The sequence below is a fragment of the Lichenostomus cassidix genome, chromosome 3, assembly GCF_008360975.1.
Source record: "Lichenostomus cassidix isolate B80296 chromosome 3, HeHo_3.0, whole genome shotgun sequence".
Classification (NCBI taxonomy): Eukaryota; Metazoa; Chordata; class Aves; order Passeriformes; family Meliphagidae; genus Lichenostomus; species Lichenostomus cassidix.
In genome coordinates, this window is record NC_139483.1 from 7,452,109 (window position 1) to 7,472,582 (window position 20,474).

Below are 20,474 nucleotides of genomic sequence, written 5' to 3' on the forward strand. Positions count from 1 at the left end.
GGGGGCCTCAGGGAGGTTTTCCCGCCCGGCGGGGCGGGACTGGGCTCGGCTCGCGCTGCGCTCGCGGCCGCTGGGGGGCGCCAGGGTGCGGCTCTGAGGGAGAGATCGCTGAGGGAGGGACGGTGCGGGGTGGGGATCCAGCCCGGGGATCCTGCCCGGGGATCCTGCCCGGGGATCCTGCCCGGGGATCCTGCCCGGGGATCCCAGCCCGGGGATCCTGCCCGGGGATCCAGCCCGGGGATCCAGCCCGGGGATCCAGCCCGGGGATCCAGCCCGGGGATCCCGCCCGGGGATCCAGCCCAGGGATCCCGCCCGGGGATCCAGCCCGGGGATCCTGCCCGGGGATCCAGCCCGGGGATCCGCCCTCAGCTCTGAGGGAGGGACAGTACGGGATGGGGATCCAGCCCGGGGACCCCGCCTGCATCCCTCAGCGAGCCGGGAACTGAGGGAAGTATGGCTTAACCCAGTGCCAGACAGCCCTAGCCGTTCCGTTTTATAAATCTCGATTTGGCGCCTTGTAGCTTTCCCCTGCTAAATCCACGATTTGCTGTTCCGTTCCACCTGTCCTCGGTAGGGTTTGAACGCTTGTTTTTTGCAGAACGCATTGCCCAAAAGGGGTTTAAACTGCAGGTTTGTCACAGGTGAATTTACACAGGCTTGAATTACAGGGAAAAAAGAGATACAAGGTATACTTTTTGTAACAGCCTGAACTTCCCGTGTGTCTGAGAGACTCAGCTTGTATCACCATTGTAGAGAGGTAGGCTTTACCACCAATAAAAATAAGGTTAGAGTTGAAAACCGGCTTATACCCAGAATGATCTTGACTACTGTGTTACTATAAGAAACTTTTGTGCTCTTTCTTTTTATATTTCTGAATAGCTATTTGAATTATTTTCTTCACCCAAACTGAATACAAATGTATCCTAGTTCAGATGCAAAGCACATACTCCAATCAACAAAGTGAATTAATTTTATATTGTGTTTGCAGTAAGACACAGCAGCTCAGAAAAGAGCTCTGACTGAAAGGAAAATGCCCACATAATACCTAAACCCTATAATTTTTCTGGTGTATTTCTGGCTGGGTGTGAAAAGTCAGGGTTTAAAGTGCTCCTGTGTAGAGAGAATTATCCAAGAAATGTGTCCCTGCACCAGCAAGGTGCTGCTGATGTCAGATGTAAGAAACAGGTGGAAGATGAGAGCACTTGAGGTTATTTTCTATTTTCAAGCACCTGCACCTGTATTAGGAGCTCGTTACAAGTGAAACACATCCTCCTGGTGAGCAATTCTCTTGTGCCAGCAACAGCTTTGTATGGTGAGATATCAAAATCCAGCATGTGGACAGTTGTCGGAATAAAGAAATAGGGAAAACATGTTTCTGTCATCTTTCAACCATTTTTAGCAGTTGCTTTTGATTTTTTTTTTTTTTTTTTGCTGAATTATGCACCTTTGAAACAGGTAACTGAGAAGAGGATTTGGAAGTGGATGGCCTTTGCCTTTTTATATTCAATTTTTAGCAGGCAGAGAGAAAAACAGTTTTTGTATAAAGGTAGAGAAATGCACATCCAGGTTATATGTGAGGGAAAAGGTCTACTACTAATAGTCTGGATTTATATCACCTCCAAAATTATCCAAACACACTGTAAATGTCCCCAGTCACTGGGAACTCTGACTCTGTTCTTAAATTATACCACACAAGGATGGCAACAGTACCAAATCCTGGATATTTAACACTAATGCAATGTTATAGCTGGAATCAATAGAGAGCCAAGGTTTTAAAGGAAGGTTTAGGTTATGGTTGGTGACCTCCTTGTTAGCTCAGGTTAGGGATCAGAGTTTGTTGAGGTGTCACAGGATGTTCCTGGTTTCTCCTGGATGTGTATAATCAGTGCCATAGCTACCTGCAAGGGTATTGTGCAAATTTGGGTGATGGCAGGTGTCATTTCTCTGGTGCTGAGCTGGGGTTTTGTTATGCCATGGTGTGGCACAAAGGACATGACAGGAAAACACAGATTGTGTGCTTTTCCCAGCAATTACCACGTGCTGCTCACTGTTGCCCTGGAGTTGGGAACCAGGATTTTCCAGGATTCTGAAGGAAATGAAGGTTAGACCTGATGCTGTCACAACCATCTTGTTACACATGGCTCTGTATTGGCAAAAGCAGCTCCTCCAGTGCTAAGAATCATTTGAGGTCAGGGCTTGTTCCATTGCTGGGTGGAGCCTGGATTTTGAGTTGGCGTGTAGCAAGCTGCTGAGCTAAGTTTAGAACTGCTGTGGTCAGTGGCTCCTGACTAACAGTTTTGGTCTGGCAGGGTTCATTCCCTGGGGCTGGGCTTCAGAGCAGAGGAAGGCTTTCATCAGCCCTCAGGTCTGTACTGGATTTAAGATGAGTTGTCTGGCTGATTTGAGGGGGTTTTGTTATCCCCTGTCACCCTCATCTGTCTCATTCTGTGTCCAGCAGAAACTCCCTGGCTACGGTTTGATTTCATCTGAGGTCCTTGCAGGTGTGAAGGTGGCATTGGATGGGGACTGACACAGAGAAGGCACTGTGGTTCAGGACTTGTCAGGGTGAAGGCTGAGCTTTCAGCCAGGACACCCAAAGGACCAAATGTGTCATTAGGTCATCTTTAAAGCCAGCCTTAACAGGATTTGCCTTAACAGCTGAGTTTAAACTCAGAGTTGCACACTGTATTGTTCTCCTTACCCTCTTATCATAATTTCTGGCTGTTCTGACCTTTTCCAGTATCTCCAAGTAGTGAGACAATAACAAACCCCACAATAAACACCCCCACAGATGATCCTGGGGGTTTACTGTTTGTGGGTTTTTTTAGCTTAGTTTCTTGGGAAAAAAAAAAAAAGGTTTGTATGCTTAATACTCTGTGCTTCAAATAGAACTTGGACCTAATTTTGACTAAATGAGGCAGAAACTCTGCGTTTTCTGGCTTTGTGTGAATAGACAGCTGCACTGAGAAGTGAGATTTTTAGTTAAAGGTGTACCAAGCTTAATTCTGGGACGTTTGTTGCTGGCACAATGTTCCTGAGATGGATGTTAGTCTTGGGGGGTCTTTTTTGCTTTTTCCTAGAGATAATGAGAATCCTCAAGGCAGCAGTGATGACAGCAGAAGGAATGATTGCCCCAGAGAGGGTGACATCATTTCACCTCATGGCCTTAGACAAGTTTTTAAGTACTGTTACTTAATCATGCTCTGATAAGAGTGATTAGCTTCTAAACATTTAATAAATGCAATACTCATGTGTGCCCAGCATAAAGCTTTTTGCACAACATGTAGATTTTAGTTTTTCAAAGAAGAAGAAAGTCTCTAACTAGAGCAGATTTTTTTGCCTTTTCTATCTGAAGTGTGTCAGAAGTTTTGGCTTGCAGCGCCTGAGGCTGAACCCTGCAGGAGCTGCCAGCCCTGCATGGCTGGGATGGCTGCATTGCTGCTTCCTCCTTGGATGGAAGACAATGAGAATGGAGGGATTGGAGAAGACAATGTATGAGGGATCCTGGTTTTTATGGATTTTCTTGGGATTCCTTTACTTAATTTCTTCTGTTTTTCTTTGTTTTTCTCCTGCTCTGGACTATGTTTAGTGAAAACCTTTTGTCCCTGTCATCCCACTCCCTCCATTTCTTGTTAGTATTTTCTGAGGGTCTTTTCTCACTTATGTTGCTTTAAAAAATCTAGTTTGACATCCATGGCAAGCAAATGAAAAGGCTGCTCACACAGTCATTTCAGCAAAGGATCAGGAAAAATGAGGACACACACTGTGGGAGTGTGTCAGGAAATACAAGGAGTGCCATACAAGTATGACCTTATTATGTGTACTTGTAGGTAATGTCACCCAGCACTGAAGTGTGAGAGTTCTGTAGCTGCACAAAATGCAGGGCTGCACTGTGGTTTGGGAGGGAAGAAAAACACTCTATTTTCAGTGATTTTGTTCTGCTAAGACACCATTTTAAACATTGCTATTTATTTTCCTGCAATTGCAACCAATGTGATCGGATCACTGCTTCTAAAATCTACAATAGTTAAAACAAAAATCTTATTGCGGCAGTAATTCCCTCTTTGCTCTTACCAAAAAAAAAAAAAAATTCCTTATCTGTGGCAAGTTAGCAGAGAAATTCCTGAACATAATGCCACAAAAAGAATTAGAGGCAGGGACAGACAAGCTGCTGAATAACAGTTTGTGGGACTGGGACTGTTGCTGCTGTTAATTCTCATCACTTCTGCCTTCTTTCCCTTCACACAGCAGTAGCTGAGGACACACAGGAGCACACGGGGGCAGTCTAAGTCAGCGACCCTTTGTCTGCAGGGTGCAGGCTGAAGCTTTTTGGTGAAAGAATGAGTACTCCCTGTGGGAAACACCTGGGGAGATGATTCCCCCCTCTCCCTCTAGATGCCAGCAGAGCACCAGCCTTGCTGTGAGGCACTGCCTCCTGGATGTATTTCAGAGCAGTGTTGATTTGTTGTGCTGCTTGATTGCTTTTTAGAGAGGTTGGGATTAACAGATTGTCCTGTTCAGAACAAACTCTGCATCCTTTGGAGAGCTTATAAAAAGAAAAAGCACCAGGAGTTTAAACATGTCCTTTTATGAATATGTGTTTCTGCAAACATGAAACATGTTCTCACCTGTGATATATCTCTCTGTATTTCACAGGTAAAGGGCAAATCAGAGGCCTCTTGGCAAGCAACATCCTGAGCCCTCAGAGGCTCCTCATTTCTAACTCCACACAAACATGTGGAGTTTCACATGTTCCAGAGATCCCTGTGGGAGGAGTTGGCTGTTCCAGAGCAGTGCTTGCTGTGGGAGCATCGTGGTTGAAGTTGTGCTTCCTTCCATGAAGAGGCCGATGGAGCCTGGGATGTGGTGTAAGCTCCCTGCCTTGGGCTGCATCATCTCCCACTTGGCTCATTTAATGCCTGGGACAACTCTGAAAAGTGGGATTCCTTCTGGCACTGAGGTGAATCAGGCTGAAGCACCTTGTCCTGCTGCTCTGGGCTTTCCCACCCACCTGCTTACAAGGGTCCCAGGTACTGCTCCTCTAAATGACATTTTTTGCACCAAAAACAAGGTGTTCCTTTCTGTTCCCTCACAGCCAGCGAGAATTCTGGCCCTTAAAGAGATTTTTTTTCCTGTATGGGATGATCATCTCCATTTCCCAGAATGTTTCTGCTGGGAGACTCTGTGAGACTCAGTGACCGATTTTCAGGATCTGTTAGAGATGGAGCATTGTGCACTTCTGCAATGACCACCAGGGGATGCACCCACAGGCCCTGCTGGCTATCGTGGACTTTCTCTGTTTGGACTTGGGTTTCTTCCTTGGAAAGAAGAAAAACACTGACAAGTGAATGGAGAAGGTTCTTGATAAGACTTTCTTCCGAGAAAGAAAATCCAGAAAAAAAGCTATGCAAGCTGTTCAAAAACTGTATTTTGATTCTCTCTGCACTTCTCCCAAGTGATCTTCCTCTCAGAGAAGAAGTGGAACTGCGAAACAGTAAGTGAAGTATCAGTTATATTTTTTTTTATATGTTGGCCTTTGATAGCTCTTAAAAATTGTTTCAGAGACATTTGGGTATTCCAGTCATGCTGCCAAAGCTTGGTGTCTCTGAAGCTGGAGGTACAAATAGGATTTGCTGTTGGGTGCAAACAGGAAGAGGGGGAGGAGCAAGCAGGTGAAGCAAAGTGGGGCAGCTTCCTAACATGGCTTTATTGGGAAAGTTTTCACTGGGAAGTTTACCCCCGGGTTGCATTGCTCCCCTCACTGCCCCAGTCCTGAGCAGTGCTGTGAGAACTCCCTTCTCTGGAGTCAAGCTGATCATTACTAAAATTAATTCCAGTGAAAATAAAAAGTGTAGTATGGGAAAAAAAATCTGCATTTGAAGCGTTGATACTTCTCACAGTGTCAATAGACACAAATCCCATGTTTTTAATCCTGCTGCTAAATCTCTTTACTTGTGGAAGGGTTGAGTGTGATCAAGCAAGAGAAAGGCACTGCCTCTGGGCCATCTGTGCTTCAGGGGTGCTTCTTCATCCCAGGTGAAACTGAGCTATTGAGGGTTAATTTAAGTTGGAACAATGGGGGTTGTGGGAGCAGGACTTGTATATTTGTGTGGCTCCGAGAAAGGGAATTTTAAAGAATGGGAGGCTCTAATGTGTTGCCTTGGCTGTGAAATTCAGGAGAGGCGGGAGTGAGAACTGAATTCAGTTGGAGAAATCAATTTTAATAAAACTTCTAGTTCAGTGATTATGAGCTGCACTGTGGTAAAGATGTGTCCTCTCAAAATCTCATTTTAAATGATGTCCTCTTGCTTTGGACTAACTCATAGTTAAGTTGGAACAATCTTTATTTTCTGTTGCAGTATCTTTTTTTTCTGCCCTCCTCTGGAGCTAACCTTCAAGACAATATAAATTGTTATTCACAAATCTCTTACTTTGCTCCACTTAGTTTCTGTTTCTGTTAAAACCAAACACCCCAGTCAAGGTCTGTTAGACCTGTGTTGTACAAGCCCAAGGGAATATATGATCTTTGCCCCAGTTTGGGATAGTGAGTCTGACTCATTCCCTTACTTCAAATGACAATCATCTGTACCTGCTCACTAAACCCTCCAGAAAATGCAGGAAAAACCAGGTCAGAAATACGTATAAAAACTGAGGTCCAAACAGAAAGGTTTGAACTACCAGAATGTGAAAATAAAAGATTTTTTTTTAAAGTGAAAGGTGACACCATTCTGCCTTCTCCATTTGCATTTCATTTCTATTCTGAGTGTGAGTCATGGGGCTCAGGACAAACGTGGCAGGAATCTGGATCTGTCCAGTGGTAGTGTCATTCCCAGTGCAGTGTTCGGGAAAGGACAAACCCCCAGCAAAGGACTGCAAGCCCATCGTGCTGAGAAAGGCACAAGCCTCCCTCTGTCACATCCAAAAGAAAAGTTCTTAGGGCATCAGAGAACACAAATGTACCACAATAAAAACATTTCTTTACTACATGTTGAAAGTTTGTTCCAAAACAACAAAAGGAGTTAATTTCAGAGGCTAAACATTGTAGATGGTAAAGATAGCACCAAGATCCATGTCTTTAACAAAAATTCAGAACATAGCTCTGCAGCTTTTATTTCTGTTAATACTGAAAGCATTGAAACCTCAAAAGAATGGTCCAGAGACCCTTTTACACTGTGCAGCACCTTCCCCTCAGAGTTCTGGGGATTTTATGCACTGTGTCTTACAGCAGTGTACAGCAGCAGGAACAGGCAGCTCCTGGAACTGAAACCTATGGGGAAATATTGGAGAGGGACAACTTCCTGCCCTTACACAAACACCTCTTTGAATTTTAATAACAAGCTCAAAGGTGGGATTGGCAGCATCTCTTACTATTATTGTACAGAAATTGGCACCCAAGAGTTCATTTGAAAGATGTCTGCAGAACTGTCTGCTGCTAGTGGAGGGGATTTGGGTTTTTCAAGCCCCACTAACACGTGCAACAAATTGTTTCATTACTTGGCTTTTTGCCTCTGTATGAGGTAAATCATCAGCTGCTAAATCTGTAGATGGGACGGATGATTGGGATGGGAACATCCTCTCTGCTTAAAATCCATTGGGAAGCAAACATCAACATGCTCCCCTCCCGTCTTCTGTGGTTCACTGCTGTACTGCAAACCTCCCACTGACTGTGAGCTGGTATTGGGGAAGCTCTTGGGAGACTCAGTTATGGACAACATCATAAAAAGTCACAACAAAGCGATTATCCCTGCCTCACAGATCCTGCACAATCTGTTATTACAATTAAATTTCATGTTTCTTTTCCCTGCAGTTAGGTTGATCACCTGCATCCACTGCAGTTACTTAATGGACTTAAGATCTGCACAGCACTTTGTCACTGAGCCCAGTCACTCCTTTCAGCTATACCTTCTTTTTGGATAATACCTTTAAAAAATCAAACCCCTAACTTTGCTCTGTGAATAAAAGCAGAGTGAGTCTTGCTCAGCTAAATGCACCTTGGATTACAGCTCCCATCTGACTGTATTCATGAGAGACACTGGAGGCAGACAGCTGGTGAGGCAGCCTCTCACTGTGTGAAATTTATGCTACTCTATTTGTAGGCGATTATAAAAACAACTTTAAAAGGTTAGTGTCCAGGCTTGCTGCTGCTTAGCACAGAAACAGGAGTCCAAAGACTTTTTTCTGGTTGACTACCTTCATTATTAGTTTTTCTGTTTTTTGGTGATTTTCTCTCCCTTAGAAGCATCAGGGTTTATGAAATCTGATGGTTCATAATTTTGCTGAAGGATGTTCAAAGAGTCTCACAAAACCACACCAAGGTGATGGAGACAGTGAGCTTTGAATGTGTAGAACAATAACCCAGAGCTAATTAGTGGTTTGTAGTTTTAAGGGATAATCAAATGCTGGGTTCTTGTAGGAGACTAAGTGTGTACCATACTGCTCACTCTGAGGCTTTTTACATGCCTTACACAAACATACAGACAAAATAATTGTGGTAATGAGAAAGAGCCCACTTGCTGCAGACAGAGCAGCAAAGACATACTTGTAGCTGGGTTTTGTTTTAAATGTGGTGCATGAACTACCTGGAATTTCCTGGCCTGTTGTCTGGCTTGACCCTGCTTTGTTGGAAGCAGTCACACAGATGTGGTAAGTGGTGTATGGTAGCAGGTTATACAGAGTGTATTCCCTGGCCGTGGGATAAATGTTGTTCATGACAAACTGCCTGTCCTCATTGTCTTGGGCATGAAGCATCAGCTCATAGGTGTGAACAACTGAATATGGGGCACACCAGCGTATCTGTGCAGAGCTGTCTGTGATTTCAATCACCTCTCTGAGCCTGGGCGGGTCTGGAATCTCATCTTCTCCCGATGTGCCAGGACAGGAACATCGGGTTATATTCTGGAGTTCACTGCATGGCTTCTGCAGGTGCCTGCAAGGATTGTAGTCACAGGCCATGTGGGCCTGTTGCACTGGGGTCTCCTTCGGTGGCTGCTCATCGTAATCGTAGTCATCGACATAATGTGGTGATGCTGTGGTGGGTGCAGGCTCTGAGTGAGCACTGCTCCTTGTGGAGTTCAGCTGGGGGGGGCTTGTCTGGGGGGCACCTTCCCTGGCATGGGTGGCAAAGGAGTGAATGTGATGGGCAGTGGCATTGGGGACTCCTGTTGCTCCAGGGGAATAATCACTGGTGGTCTGGTTGAATGGCCCTTCCTGGGGAAATGTTGCGTCAGTTGTTCTGAGTCCTCTCTGTAGCCGTTCTGTTCCAGTTTGACTCGTGGAGCTGTGATCTGAGGACTGAGCAAAGAGCTCTTTGAGAAAAACCGGGAAGGAGGTTATGGATGCAAAGGAAGGGGAATTGCTTGTTGGTTCAGAAATTGCCTCCTGCTCATGGGACAAACTCTTGGCCTTTGTTACCATTGGTTCCGTTTGGGTGGAGGCTGCCATGCTCATTACATTTCTGTGGATTGGGGAGCTGGTGTAAGTGTCTTTGGTAAGTGTTGGGTTGGATGCTGCCATGCTCACTACATACCTCTGGATTAGGGAGCTGGTATAGGTGTCTTTGGTTAGTGTTGGGTTGGATGCTGCTGTGCTCATTGAATCCCTCTGGATTAGGGAGCTGGTATAGGTGTCTTTGGTTAGTGCTGAGTTGGAGGCTGCTGTGCTCACTGCATCCCTCTGGATTAGGGAGCTGGTGTGAGTGTCTTTGGTTAGCAGAGCTGAGTCTGTTGTTACTGCAGCAGTGGCATCATAGCTGGTCAAGTTGAAAGCATCGAGATCAGGAGAGGCTGTGTTTGAATCGGGCAGTGTAATGTTGCTCTCAGACTGGCATTTAACGTAGAGCTCCACCAGTGAAAAAGATGTTGAAGGTCTGCCTGAATCTTCCTGGGATGTGCAAAAGGTGTCCCGAGCCCTGCAGAGGGAAAACAGAATATTTAAGATCCACAAGAACGTTACAGGTCTCTGTAGGCTACTTAGATTGGAATTGGCAACCTGCTGTCAAAAAACAGTCTTAATATTAGTGAGAATGTGAAATCCAAACCAAAGCTAGGTTGTCTTAGCAATAGTCCAGGCAGCTTTCCACAGCACTGACTGTGCAATTTAGCTGGAACTGGCTTCTTGGTTTTGAAAGGTGCAGGGATATCTTTTGCCCGAGGGGAAGCATCCTTTGGTACAATGGCTGTGAACCTTAGGGAAGGGCATTTGGATTCAAGGCAACTTGTCTTAAAGGGTCAGACTTTAATGCCACAGTAACAGGATTCTCAGGATCCTTAATCCAGCTGATTTAGGCAGCTGGAGGTGGGTTGATATGGGACTTTTAAATGACTAATCTTGAATTCTTTATTTACTCAGACGTTGAAGTTTTGGTAAAGAATGCAACTGCTAAGCCCATCCCGATGACAAACTATCTAATTTCAACAGTCTACTTCCCTGCTCTCTGAGAGATTTGATGACAAATCTTCTTGGTGGCCTTTCAAAAGGAAGAGAGACCATTTACATGCAAATATTTCTTTTAACTACAACTTACTGTAATTAGTCTGTAAAACTGTAGGAGAGCATGAAAACAATAGGTGAGAAATGGTGCCATTTACAAGGGGTTTTGTTGACTACCGGTGCTGACTTAAGCTTTGGGGATGGCAGGGTAAGCAGAAAATAATTTGTTACAGATCTTCCAAAGTTTTCCAGAAACTGCCCCACCAAGATCACTCATTTTCGATCTTCAGCTAATAATGAAATATGGTCCAATACAGAAAAAAAAAAATCTCACCTAAAACTAGAATCCACAGCTAATAACACATTATTCTTTGTCCCTGAAAGGGTCATTATTTTGCATTTCTACCTCTTATGGAAGGGAAGAACACACAAGAAATTTGAATCATTTAGATGGTGATGAATGTCTGGTCCCTAAACAACTTACACATTGAAGCTGGTCTGAAGAGCATTACATTATCTCCTTGAGCTCACTTACTTTTGCAGAACAACTTTCGTGGGCTTGGACAGCAGCCAGGAGAGCTGGCAGTTGCACAGCAGAGGATTCCCGTACAAGTTGATGGTGATGCCATCCGATGAATTGGTGTTCCAAGGATGAAAGGAACTCAGGTTACAGCTACAGGATGACAAATGCAATAATTAGAAAACACTGAGCATTCCAAGCACCAGAGTGTACTTCGTACCCCAATGTGTAAGGCACAAAGCAATATTCCCAGTTCCCTTGGCAGTAGCCAGTTATTAAACCTACCACCCTGCACTGTGTGCTCAGAAGATGCTCTCTTTTGTCTAGGACTTTAACTGCTATTCCTTTAACTTTGGGCATGATTTTTAGCTCTTTGAACTGGTATTCCTGCAAGTGTTGGAAAGTACTGTGTAAATTCAGTAGGGCAATCAAGCGGGGATGGAATGCATAGAGTTTTTTTGCTTTAAATAAGTTTATTTTCCTGAAACTGGTTTCTAGGCACAGCCAGTGCTCCAGTGTTTGTTTTCTGATATGCTTATAATCTGGGTTGGTATTATAAAAATCTTTTAAAGTGCTCTCCAGTTCTTTTCCTTTATGCTGACTGCTCTGCGTGCATTTCATCTGCTCTTATTTTGACAAATCACTTCCTGGCTTTTTGTTTCTCTCGGTATTTCAGGTGTGTGACATACCAAGATCTAAACAGTGCTGGGTGAATTCATCCTTTGGACAGGGAGATAAGGCAGAGGAATGGGAGCACAATGGATACAGCCTCAAGCAAACAATTATTTGTGCTATGAATCCCATGCTGCCTCTTTGGGCTGTATCAGCTCTATCAGGCCAGATCACAGGTTTTACATAGCATATGCAAGAGTGTGAAACAGCAAGCCCACACCTTCTTAAATCTGATAACAGGCAAGCTGTTCAGGCCAGCTCCCAGGCACCACAGTGATGTGAGACAAAGGCAATGTTACTTGGGGAAGAGCAAAAAAGAAAACAACTCACTTCTCAAATGAGAGATGGCTCAGATGAGGAGCACTGTCAAATATCTCCATCTGCACGAAACTCAGGGAATGGGAGTCCTGACAGTGCAGCTCTCGGAGACCAGGCAGAAACTTGAAGTCACTATCGAGGCTTCTTAATCGTGGCATCTTTGTCAGGTAAAGTGATCTGAGGTTGGGCAAGTCTCTGGCCCACTCTGGTTGAACTGAAACAGAAAAATATTTACACCTGTTGCCTAAAGAAAGCATTCCTGTGGACTTCTGCCTAGAAAAAGGAATTGAATTAATAGATATCTGTCACCTTCTGCAGCTATTCTCTTTGGGAAAGGAACAGAACAAAAATCAATACCCCAGTGTGTAAACACTCATGCAGCTGCATTTTTGTAATATTCCCTGCAGATCAGGCTGTCATAGGGCAGAGGAAGAGAAGGGGAAAAAAAGGACAATATAGATGATAAAAGATATGGAATAGCTTTCTTCTTGGATGAGATTAAATGAACAAGGATTTCTCTGCTCAGAAAAGTGGTGGAAATTAGAGAAGTCTACAAAGTTCTGACTGGCACAAGAAAGGAAAATCACTTATTTCTCCTAGCACAGGAAAAATAGCCATGAGGCATGAAACTGAAAGAATAGGTCTTGTACAAAAGGGCCTTTCCATCCCGTGACTCAACAGGGCAACTCACTATCACAAGAGGGATTAGGCAAATTAATGGAGGAAATTTGGTGGTGCATTTGTTAAATGTGAGTTGAAGTGAAACCTCTAGCTTGGGGAGCCCCTAAGGCCCTGGCTCTGCCCCAGGCTGAGAACAGCTGGACAAGGCACCTCATATCTGTGTGCCTCAGCATCTCAGTTATAAACTGGGGCTGGCAGGGGAGACAGGCAAATGAAAAAAAACCTCCTGTGAATTGCTCAGGGCAGGGATTGTCTCCTGCCTCTGTGGAAGTATTTGGCTGGTTGTGGATGGCACAAAAAGCCTCTTTCTGTGCTGCTTCAGTGCAGTGCTACAAAGCCGTAGCTGTGGGGACAAAGAAAGATTTCAACAGCTTGTCTGGAAAGAGAAACTAATTTCCTCCTGCGTGTCCCAAAACTAATCCCAGGGCTGACAGGGGGATGACTGTCAGTAGCAGACAGTGGAATTAGGACTGAGGTGGGTGACTACACTGGGAGAAACAGTCCTGTCTTGTGGTGTTTGGTCTCTGCCCTTCCTTTGGGAGGCTGGTTTTTGTGAGAGTGCCTTGTACGCTTGGGCCAGCTGTTTGCAGCTTTCAGTGTGAGGTGCTCCCCCTGCCCTCCAGGCTCAGCCACGATGGGAATCATTGTCCCTGCAAGGCTTCTGCTCCCCCAGCCCTCCCAAGCTCCGTGTTTACAGTGGGAAACCCAGAGACTTACTTTTTTCAAGAAAGGTCCCGCTTAGATCAAGCACATTGATGGAGTTTCCAGGCCTGTCCACAGCCTCAGTGGGATCTGTGCTGATTGCAAAAGCAGACTCCCTAATTCCTCTGCTGTCATCCTGCCCGAGCAGCGTTGCAGAGAGGTTCAAGACCTGCAGCTGAGGGTAGCAGGAAAAAGCCAGTGGCTGGATTTCAATCAGTGGATTTCCAGCCAAGGACAACCACCTCAGGTTAGGCAGGGCAGAGCTATGACAGGATGGCACAGATGACAGCTTATTAAAGCTCAAGTCCAGCTTGAGGAGACTGCTGAGGACTTCAGCTCCCCACCTCACTGACCAGAGGTGGTTGTGCCTCAGTGAGAGGATGTGCAGCCGTGGAAGGTTTGCTATCTCTGTGCCATTCACTTCTTCCAGGAGGTTGTTGCTGAGATCCAAGGTCTCCAGGGCCTCTGGAAGGCAGACAGGGAAAGCTGTCAGGCTGCTGTTGGTCAGCTGCAGGGTGATCCAGGTCTTGTTCTTCCGATCCTCACAGGACATGGCGGTGAGATTAACATTTTCCCAAGTGTCTTCCTGAGCCAGCTGGAAAAATGAGGTGACATCCCTGGATGCTGCTCTGCCCACTGGGCCATATGCTATGGTTCCCACCAGCAGAGAGAGCATGAGCAAGGATGAAAACATCGTTTTCTTAGGTGCTTGCAGCTTTCAAGATCTGTTTCAGTTCTGTTTCAGGGAGGGGAAAATAAAACATCAACATTTAGAGCTAAATTAAAATCCCTCTAAGCCTCTACAAACGATTTAAAAGTAAAACATTTTGTAAGCCCTTTCCTATTCTATCCAGACAGTCATAGGTCGTAATTAGTATCTCTTTTGTAATTAAGCCTTAGTAAACATGAATCCTAGGGGTCAGAAGTATAATGCAGTCTTGGTTTAAGTGTGCCTACAGTTTTTCATGCAGGAAGGATGAACCAAGTTGCATTCTGCACCAGGACCCTCAGTGCCAGCAGGTTGTCCTGCTGCATAGTGTCCAGTTTGGCCAGCCCAGCGGGAAGAGTTTTCCAATGGGGTGATGCCCAAACAACAGGGTCAAGAGTGCCTGTGGCAAGGGACTGTCTTCTGTGAGGTTGTGCGGAGCATATTAATGGATCCAAGGACAGAGGAGGGTTGCCCAAACTGGGCTGAGCTGCAAAGGAATGGGCAGGTAGAAGTGCCTTTCCTGTGTTAGGAAGGACTTTCCTTCCCTTAGCATAAATTGGAACAGCAAAAGCCCGGGACTCATGTGGGGTCTGCCAGGGCAGTTCTGCCCCGTTCTAAGGACAGTCACAGGGGGACCCTGCAGGCGCTTTGGGGCTCCTGAGCAGCTGGCAGTGCCCCACAGCCTGCCTGCCAGGCAGTGACAGGGCTGGGCCCCGCTGCATATGAGAGTCACAGACAGGCTGCACAGCCCAGCTGCTGGGAAAGGATACACTGAAAATGCAGCTCCCGAGCCACATCTGTGGTCAGAAACTGAGTACGATCCTGGATCAGGGCCCCGAAGGCTTGTGCGCCAAGAAACACGTTATTTAGTGTTACAGCTCTCTCTGAGCTCCTTCCTTCTCCCACCCCAGCTTTGGTCTTTGTCAAAAAAAAAGTCCTAAATTACTTGTACAAAGTCCCCACAGGTAATCTGTGTCAGAGGAAGGAATTAACCCCAGACCCGAACTAGTGCTTTTCTTATTGAGCTATCTTTTGTGCTGCCCGGCACCAAAATAATGATTCCTCGTCCAAAAATATATTACAGCGTAGGGCGGTGACTGAAGCTCCATGTATTCTGAAGTATCTCAGACTTGCTCCAAAGTTTAGTTGCTACTTGCTGTTCCTTGAATGATGCCAGGTCTTGCTCAGACTGTTATCTTTCGCTGCCAGCCCAGGTTTGAAGAAAGGGCCAGCGAAATAGCATACACCGGACCACCAAAATAATGTGTTTTGGTTGTCAGCGTCCCTTTTGGCAGATGGAACCGTGCGAGAGCCAAGCAGCCTCAGGGCTTCCCAGTCACTGGAGCCGCTGGATCCCCTGCTCCGCAGCACATGGCAGGGAGAGGATGGGAGGAATTGGACTGCTGTATTCCAAGTTTAGATTTAATCTTAATCCTTGCCTCTAAACCGCATCCGCTTGCACGTACCTGTCCAAAAGTCCTGATGCCTCGTGCCTCCGCTCGGAGTGGCTCCGGTTGCCGAGCCTTGATTTTATACACTTGGGGTGACTCAGCCGACAGCGCGAAATGCTTCTTTTCTGTTCCCAGGTTTCCTTGCTCCCGGCTCTGCCCACAAGCTCAGGCGAGGTTTGTTCCAGGCTCGCTCCCCCGCAACCAGCTTTGAGGGGGGGGGGCGCGGCTCCAGGCAGCTTTCCCTGCTGCCTTGGCCCTAGCAGGAGGTGGGTGGGAGGGCTCTCATTTCCCAACACTCCGGCAGGGCTGCTCCTGTCTGTCTTTGTGTGAGCAGAGGGGGGTAAAGGGAAAAGATCAGTGTCAATAGTCCTAGCTCTCACGTCTTCTACTGACGGGGGGAGGGAGAGTAATTGTTGTGTTCCTTTGTTGGCAGGTCAGGATGATGTAAAGCTGAGGCTCTGCCTGCTGACACGAGCTTTGGTCTCTCTTTAGGCGCCAATGAGGGGCTTCAAGTGTTTAAATTTCTCTCTAAGACTCTTGCTCTTGGGAGTAAATCCTGGAAAAGTTCACGCAGGACAAATTACTTTTCTAAGGAGGCCCTTAGAGTATGTCAAAAGTGAAACCCTCACCTGCTCCTCCCGCAGAGAGGAATTCTCTCTGCCTATGGAGAGGGCGTGGGGCAGCTCACTCCCCGTGTGACAGCGTTGGGAGGCCTCGTGGTCCCGCTGTGCGTGGGTTGTGCTCTCTGTCCTGCATCTGTGTACCACATGGCTTCGGAGAATTCCCCTCCTGCTACTTTTCTCATCTTTTGCTGGATAAGTAAAACTGACAACACAAACCATCTCCCACTGAGGGACCTGCCCTGAGCTGGGCCTTGCAGCATTCCCACAATTCAAATAATAATTAGGTCGAGAGCAGAGAATAAAGTCAGGGAAACCATCCCAGAAAGGGATGAGTTTGATGGAGATTGTTGCAAAGCAAAGCAAAAGGGTGGTTGTTCTGATGCTTCTGTAAGACAACTAATTGTTAAAATTTCCAAGGAGAACAGTAGTCAGTGCTTTTCCTTTATCGGGACAACAAAACAGATCCCTGACATGAAGGCAGCACAGACCCATAAACTTCTGTGCTAAAGTGCAGATAAAGGTCTTGCTTGCCCAAAAACCTTCAGTCTGCATGTACACATTACACAGACCTTATCTATTGACCGTGTGGGTCATTATATGCGTGGGGAGAGAGCCTTGAAAAACACCAGAACATCCACAGAACGAGATAGGGGCTTCCAGTAGGACTCTCTGGAGCCATTGCGGTTACCTTGGAGGCTGGGTGAGGTGCACAAGTTGTTCCCCTGAGGAATGGCTCTAGGGCAAGACAAATGGTTTCCTAAATGAGGGGCTAATCCCAGCATTAACCCTGCTGGGGCAGAGTGAGCAGGGCAGCCTGGCCCGGCACGTGCTCACCCGCAGGTACCTGCAGAGCTCTGCACTCTCTGCGGTTCAAAGGGCAAAGTGGAGCAGGTAAAAAAATATCTGAGGAATTTGGTGTTAGAGGAAGAAAGTCCAGCTCCAGCCGGGCCGGTGGAAACCCTGCCTTGCCTCCGGCTTCTCAGACCTGCTGGCTGCAGCGCTCCCCTTTGGGAAGCCGAGGAGCAGGGAGGTGGCCTGGCTTTGCCCTAGGCTATGAAATACTTGTCTTGTGTTTGTTGCCCTTAGCTCAGTATTTACAGAGTGAATGTTCCTTGCTTATTTTAGGATTATCGGTTATTTTATTGCTTTAATATCTTTTAAAAAACCCACTCCAGGTAACCCACTCCAGGTGAGCCAAAAGCTGCCTTAATTTTAATGAGTTCATTCTTACTTACTTAATTTTGGACACTGTGAGGAGCAGACTGTCAGACTGGGAAAGCGGCCGCTCATTTCAGTGGGGGTGGAAGGGAGGTGGAGGTTTTTTTGCCCAGAGGTGCTTGATTTCTGAGTGATACAGAGAACCTGTTGCAAGAAGCAGAGCACCCTTGAAAATGAGCTTTTGTTATTTTTATTTTCCAGCTTTATTTCTGCTTTTTTGGATGCCCAGTTTTTGTGGCAGGTATTGTATCTCCCCAGCTCTTTGCCTAGCTGTGAACTCTCATAATCTGAAATATTTCTGTTATTTGCTACATCTCAGGCAGCTGCCCAGGTACTCGTGAAGGTTTCCCAGGGCAGGCAGCAGCCCTCGTTCACAAGTTTCTTTGAAATATCTGCTAGCAGCAGGCAGAGATTTCCCCTTTGTGAGTCACTTTGGCTTGTTCTCATGCTACCTTTTATTCTTTTTTCCGCTTTTCTGAGAGTTTCAGTGAAACCTGAGGGAGCAGTTAGCAAAGGCGGGCGTTCCTGTCAGCCTTTTCACACGGGTGATGCAAAGAGAGCTGAACCAGACGCCCCCTCCCCGGGCGTGATTCAGGGCTGCACAAAGCCCCTCTGCCTGCAAGAATGCTCGGGCTGAGCCCTGCATTCCTTAGTGACACCAAGATAAGCAGAGCTGAGGCAAGCAGGAGAAGGTGAGGATGGTACCAGGCTGTAAAGTTTAAGAGGTGAATATTTCTTACTGGTCGTGATCCAAGTGATCGTTAAGAATGAAAACATCCTGAAAAAAATCTGGAGAATGGCTTTTAAAGCCAACAAAAGAACTATTTCGCAGGTCTGTCCACAGAGCAAGCACAAGGAAGATACTTTCCTACCGAGAAAAGGGAGAAAATGGAAGAACATGACTATTCAGCCTGAGGTTTCAGAGAACTATGAGGTGTGTGTCTCCTATTGCAGGCTGAAGGCAGTAGTGAAATCCCCTACAGAATTTGATGCAAGAACACTGACAGTCATCTGACATCGGCAGTGCTTTACCCTGACCTGGCTTGGGTTTAATTAAACATCATGTACAGAACAGGGCTGCAGCTGAGCTGAGGTATAAGTTTCCTAAAGGTTTGTTTTCATCTAAGTAACATTCCGGTCCAGGATTTCATCTCTGTATTGCAAAACGTCAGGGCAAACGCCCTTGTCCTGCTTTCACTCTCTCTGGGAAACCTCTCCCACATCTGGCACTGTGCAATTAATAATGTGGTTTCCACAATCCACTGAGCTCGTGATCTTCAATCCTGCGTACAAATAGGTGGGACGAGCCCACAAGAGCCGAGTGTGATTAGGTTATTGCACAAATAAGGGAATGCCTAGAGCCTGGCAGGGACATGCTTGGTGACATGCTGTGGGATGAAAGACAACTTGAAGCTGCGGCTGATGCAGGTGTTCAAGCAGAGCAGGCTGCTGCAGGCCTCCTCTCAGGTGATGCCCACCACATCCAGCCTGGAATTACAGAGGTGCAGGAGTACCATGGGTCATGCCTTCCCACTCCAGCCTCTCCAGGGTCTGCTTGTAGGAAGAGGAGCTACAGTTACATGCAGCACTGAAAGCAGCTGAATAAAAAGTTTCCTTTCCTCTGTGTTCTTTACCTATTTTGAAAAGGCCTTGCAAGGTGAGTGGAGCAAGGAGGAAAGACAGCTGTATGACCTAAAGAAATATGGAGAGAGGGCATCAGCAGGGAATCCCTCTCTGAAACCTAAAATGGCAAAGTATAGGGCTTACAGCCAGCCTGGATGAGCTGGCAGAGCTCCTCCTTGCAAAGTAGCCGCGAAGGATTTAGTCAAAAGGCAGTGACACATGGGGTAAGATTGAAGGAGGGGCAGGAAGAAAATGGAAATATTTGCTCGTTTCTCTGAAATTCCAGTACAGTCAGCTTGCACTGCAAATGAATGTGCTTGCTTAGCAATGAAATGAGTGACACACTGTGCTAATGAAAGCCATGCTGATTTCCCATCTCTGCATTCCTGTGCTCAGGTCACGTAGATGAGTGGCAACTGCAGGGCTTCCATGCAATAGTCTGTGACAAGCTCTGCTCCGAGTGGCAAGCATGGGGCTGTGTTTCCTGGTGAGCAATTTACAGGAATTTGTCATTGCCAAATGAGGAACTTCCATGCAGGCATGGTCAGGATCCTCACTGCAGAGCCCAAGTGGAGGCTGAGTCTGGAAGGCAGCTGCCTGTGGAAGATGTGCTGGCGCTAATATGAGCAATTAGTTTTCTCATGGCACCCTTAGGCACGCTTTAAATATGGCCTGTGTTTGGACTTGGGTGGATCTCACAACACGAGAAAAATAACTTGGCTTGTGTCAAGCAGGGGACAAGTGAGTAAGTTCTCTACTGAAGGAAAACTGGATGGTCCCTGCTTCTCAGCCTGTGTAAAAAGTGCTGAGGAAAGGGAAGAACAGAGGGCTGGGAAGCAGGCTATATTCCTTATTTTTTTTGTAAAATGTAAAGCTGTAGTTTGTTTAACCTGGTACAAACTGGGAGTGATTCCACTAAAATCTCTTGACAGTGCCTGGGGAAAAGCAGAGGACGTGGCATGAAAATCTGGGCTCTCTGTTTCCAGTGATGTTTATCAATTGATGAAGTGATTTCTGCAGCATCTCTTGGTGATATAACAACACCTGCCATTGTATTTCTTTAGATATGAGAATCCAGTTTTGGTTTGTCCAGTAGTTTCATGAATTCTCTCCTTGCTTTACTGAACACTCTGCATTGCAGGATAGAATCAAATTTCATTCACCTTGGTGGATGTGTGGGGCTCCTTCCAGCAGGCAGAGCTGATGGGTACACATTTGGTTCCTCAGAGGCATCCACAGTTTCTCTGTTCCTCACAACCCTCACAGGGAAGAACTTCTCCCTAATATCTGATACAGCCCTGCACTCTGTCAGTGGGAAGCCATTCTCCCTTGTCCTATCACTGTGAGCTCTTGTCGAAAGTCCCTCTTCAGCTCTCTCATAGGCCTTCCAGGGGCTCTAAGGTCTTCCTGGAGCCTTCTCTTCTCCTGGCTGAACACCCCCATCTCTCTCAGCCTGTCTCCAGAACAGAGGGGATGCTGAGCAGATGCTCAGGGTGATCTGAGCATCACTCTTTGCATTCTGCAGCACA

At 46.4% G+C, this 20,474-nt stretch overlaps 1 protein-coding gene and 1 long non-coding RNA gene across 2 annotated transcripts in view; one reads left to right on the forward strand and one right to left on the reverse strand.

The window, feature by feature from the left end:
* Positions 1 to 375: 375 nt before the first annotated feature.
* Positions 376 to 20,474, forward strand: part of LOC146438967 (uncharacterized) — a 109,585-nt gene continuing 89,486 nt past the window's right edge. The window contains exons 1-2 of the long non-coding RNA XR_014850604.1: positions 376 to 757; positions 4,657 to 5,494. This is a non-coding gene — a long non-coding RNA (uncharacterized LOC146438967). The remainder of the gene's footprint in view (positions 758 to 4,656; positions 5,495 to 20,474) is intronic.
* Positions 6,958 to 15,780, reverse strand: LOC146438968 (leucine-rich repeat neuronal protein 4-like). The gene is made up of 5 exons (XM_085054269.1): positions 15,497 to 15,780; positions 13,337 to 14,057; positions 11,951 to 12,152; positions 10,964 to 11,101; positions 6,958 to 9,907 (listed from the first exon to the last, which is right to left on the reverse strand). Exons 2-5 carry the CDS (start codon positions 14,013 to 14,015, stop codon positions 8,362 to 8,364), a joined length of 2,565 nt encoding a protein of 854 aa, XP_084910395.1. The 5' UTR covers positions 14,016 to 14,057; positions 15,497 to 15,780; the 3' UTR covers positions 6,958 to 8,361.

Bases quoted from the DNA above. Each gene is read 5' to 3' on its own strand.
- LOC146438968 (XM_085054269.1), bottom strand. From the start codon at position 14,015: ATGTTTTCATCCTTGCTCATGCTCTCTCTGCTGGTGGGAACCATAGCA. The intron at 11,102-11,950 runs GTGAGTTGTTTT...GTCATCCTGTAG, and splicing joins AGCCATCTCTCATTTGAGAA to CTGTAACCTGAGTTCCTTTC. The intron at 9,908-10,963 runs GTAAGTGAGCTC...TTCCCTCTGCAG, and splicing joins ACGAAAGTTGTTCTGCAAAA to GGCTCGGGACACCTTTTGCA.